Raw genomic sequence first — 2153 nt, 5'->3', positions numbered from 1 at the left:
CTGCTTTGACTCTCTGCACGGTTTACATTTCACATTAATGTTCAACTCAGATGTTTATGAAGCTTCACACACGGAGTTATAGAAATGTATCGTAAAGGTTGAAGTAAAAAGAACGTAAACGAGAGTCTGTGTTTTTATCAATGTGTGAGAGCTTCATCCACGTGTTCCTGGTCTCTGATCATGTTTCATTCTAAACAACCAATCAGAGGAGAGCTGGTAACGTTAGCAGCACCGCTAACGGCTAACCAACGGAGGTTCACTTCAGTTACATGATGATGCCTTCAGGCTCTGCTCAGTGAACATGAGTACTGGCTGAAGGCACATTATAACGTTATGATGAAGTGCAGTGATTGGTTCATGACAGGAAGTAAAGTTCTGTAGTATAAAGACGTAATTTCACTTAAATTGATATTGATTCTTTTAGGAGTCTAGAATACGTCCACAGCAGTACATCTACTGTAGTAATACTCAGAGTATGTAGAAGTACTTCTAAACATCAGTACTGTCCCTTTAAGGCACTGACTCCGGGTTCTCAGAGCAGGTCGTGTTAACGAGCTGCAGGAATGTGATTAAAGAGTAAATCAGCTCTGAATCACACAGAGACAAACATTCAACACAAATACACTAAATAATCTGTTTTTATTCTGTTATAAAACAAACATTTAAAGGGGACACAATCCACGAGAAAGGCTGTTTAAAAAATGATCCGTTTGTGTTTTTAAAGATTATTATTTCTCTGAATATTGGTTAAAACACCACATGTGTCATGATTCTATTCATAGTGAGAATCTGTAGCAGCAGCTTCAGTATTGATCTGCTCGTTAAGGCGTAACTTTATCAGTGTTTCTCTGCGGCTCCTTTAACCACCACACCCAGCAGTGATGTCACAGTGTACTGGACTACACAGTGACATCACTGCTGCACGATGAGGTCTTCAAACACACGAAGACTTCCAGCCGCTGTGGAGACTCTTTGGCCCCTCAAAGGAACCAGAAGTGAAACTACCATCTTCACCGTCATCATTTAAAGAGCTGCTGGTCTGGGTCCGTCTGAACAGAGCAGAACTCCTCCACAGCTGATCCTGATGTCCAGCAGCTGTTCCTACAGGTGTAAACCAGCACCGTCCCAAACTCCAGCTCGGCCTCACCACCACCACCACCGTCCGTCCTCCGCAGCAGACTGACCAGAGCCGGCATCAGCTGCAGCTCGAAGGTCCTGGTTCCTCCACAGTTGCCGCATGTCGTCGTCGCCACGTCGGCCGGCGGCTCGGAGATGAAGAGCGGCCTCCCACCGCGACAGTAGCGCAGGATCTGCTGAGGACAGAGCGAGATCTTCTTCATGAACCTGGAGAAGATGGCGTCTCCGTGTCTGGCTCTCGTCTTCTCGTACTTCTCCTCCCCTCCTCCTCCTCCTCCTCCCCTGTCCTCCAGCTCTCCCACCGCCACGCCCTCCCTCCTCTCGTACTCCCTCAGCAGCCGCTGGGCGTGCCGCAGGTCGTCGTCTTCCTCTCCGCACAGATCCGACTCGTCCACCACGCTGATGAAGAACGCCCGGAGGACGGGCACCTCCTCCTCCTCTTCCTCCTCCTGGGAGTCCACCAGACGGAGATCCTGAAGCTGGCTGCTGACGTCGACCTCACTGGCTGCTGAGGGGAAAAATAAACGGGTCAAAATGACCAAAAAGCAGTTCACCTGACGATTAAGATGCTCATCCATGTTATTAAACTACACGGTGAGCTCAGACACTGTGACTCATTCTGTTATTTAACAGAACTTTTAATTTTACGTCTACTATAAAGACGAGTATGTAAACAGATAAAAAGGGAATAATGTGTGTATATAGTATATATATATATACACATATACACTGCTCAAAAAAATAAAGGGAACACTTAAGCAACACATCCTAGATCTAAATGAATGAAATAGTCTTATTAAATACTTTGTTCTTTACATAGTTGAATGTGCTGACAATAAAATCACACAAAAATTATCAATGAAAATGAAATTTATTAACCCATGGAGGTCTGGATTTGGAGTCACACTCAAAATTGAAGTGGAAAAACACACTACAGGCTGATCCAACTTTGATGTAATGTCCTTAAAACAAGTCCAAATGAGGCTCAGTAGTGTATGTGGCCTCCACGTGCCTGT

General features: G+C 45.3%; 1 protein-coding gene across 1 annotated transcript; it reads right to left on the bottom strand.

Moving 5' to 3' along the window:
- Positions 1-622: 622 nt before the first annotated feature.
- On the bottom strand, positions 623-1880 carry LOC116376775 (programmed cell death protein 2-like). Its single transcript, XM_031838245.1, has one exon. It carries the CDS (start codon positions 1713-1715, stop codon positions 1020-1022), a length of 696 nt encoding a protein of 231 aa, XP_031694105.1. The 5' UTR covers positions 1716-1880; the 3' UTR covers positions 623-1019.
- Between the last annotated feature and the right edge of the window lie 273 nt (positions 1881-2153).

Source organism: Anarrhichthys ocellatus, unplaced genomic scaffold (assembly GCF_004355925.1).
Source record: "Anarrhichthys ocellatus isolate YVR2014 unplaced genomic scaffold, GSC_Weel_1.0 scaffold600, whole genome shotgun sequence".
Taxonomy (NCBI): Eukaryota; Metazoa; Chordata; class Actinopteri; order Perciformes; family Anarhichadidae; genus Anarrhichthys; species Anarrhichthys ocellatus.
This window is presented reverse-complemented; position numbering and strand designations above follow the sequence as displayed.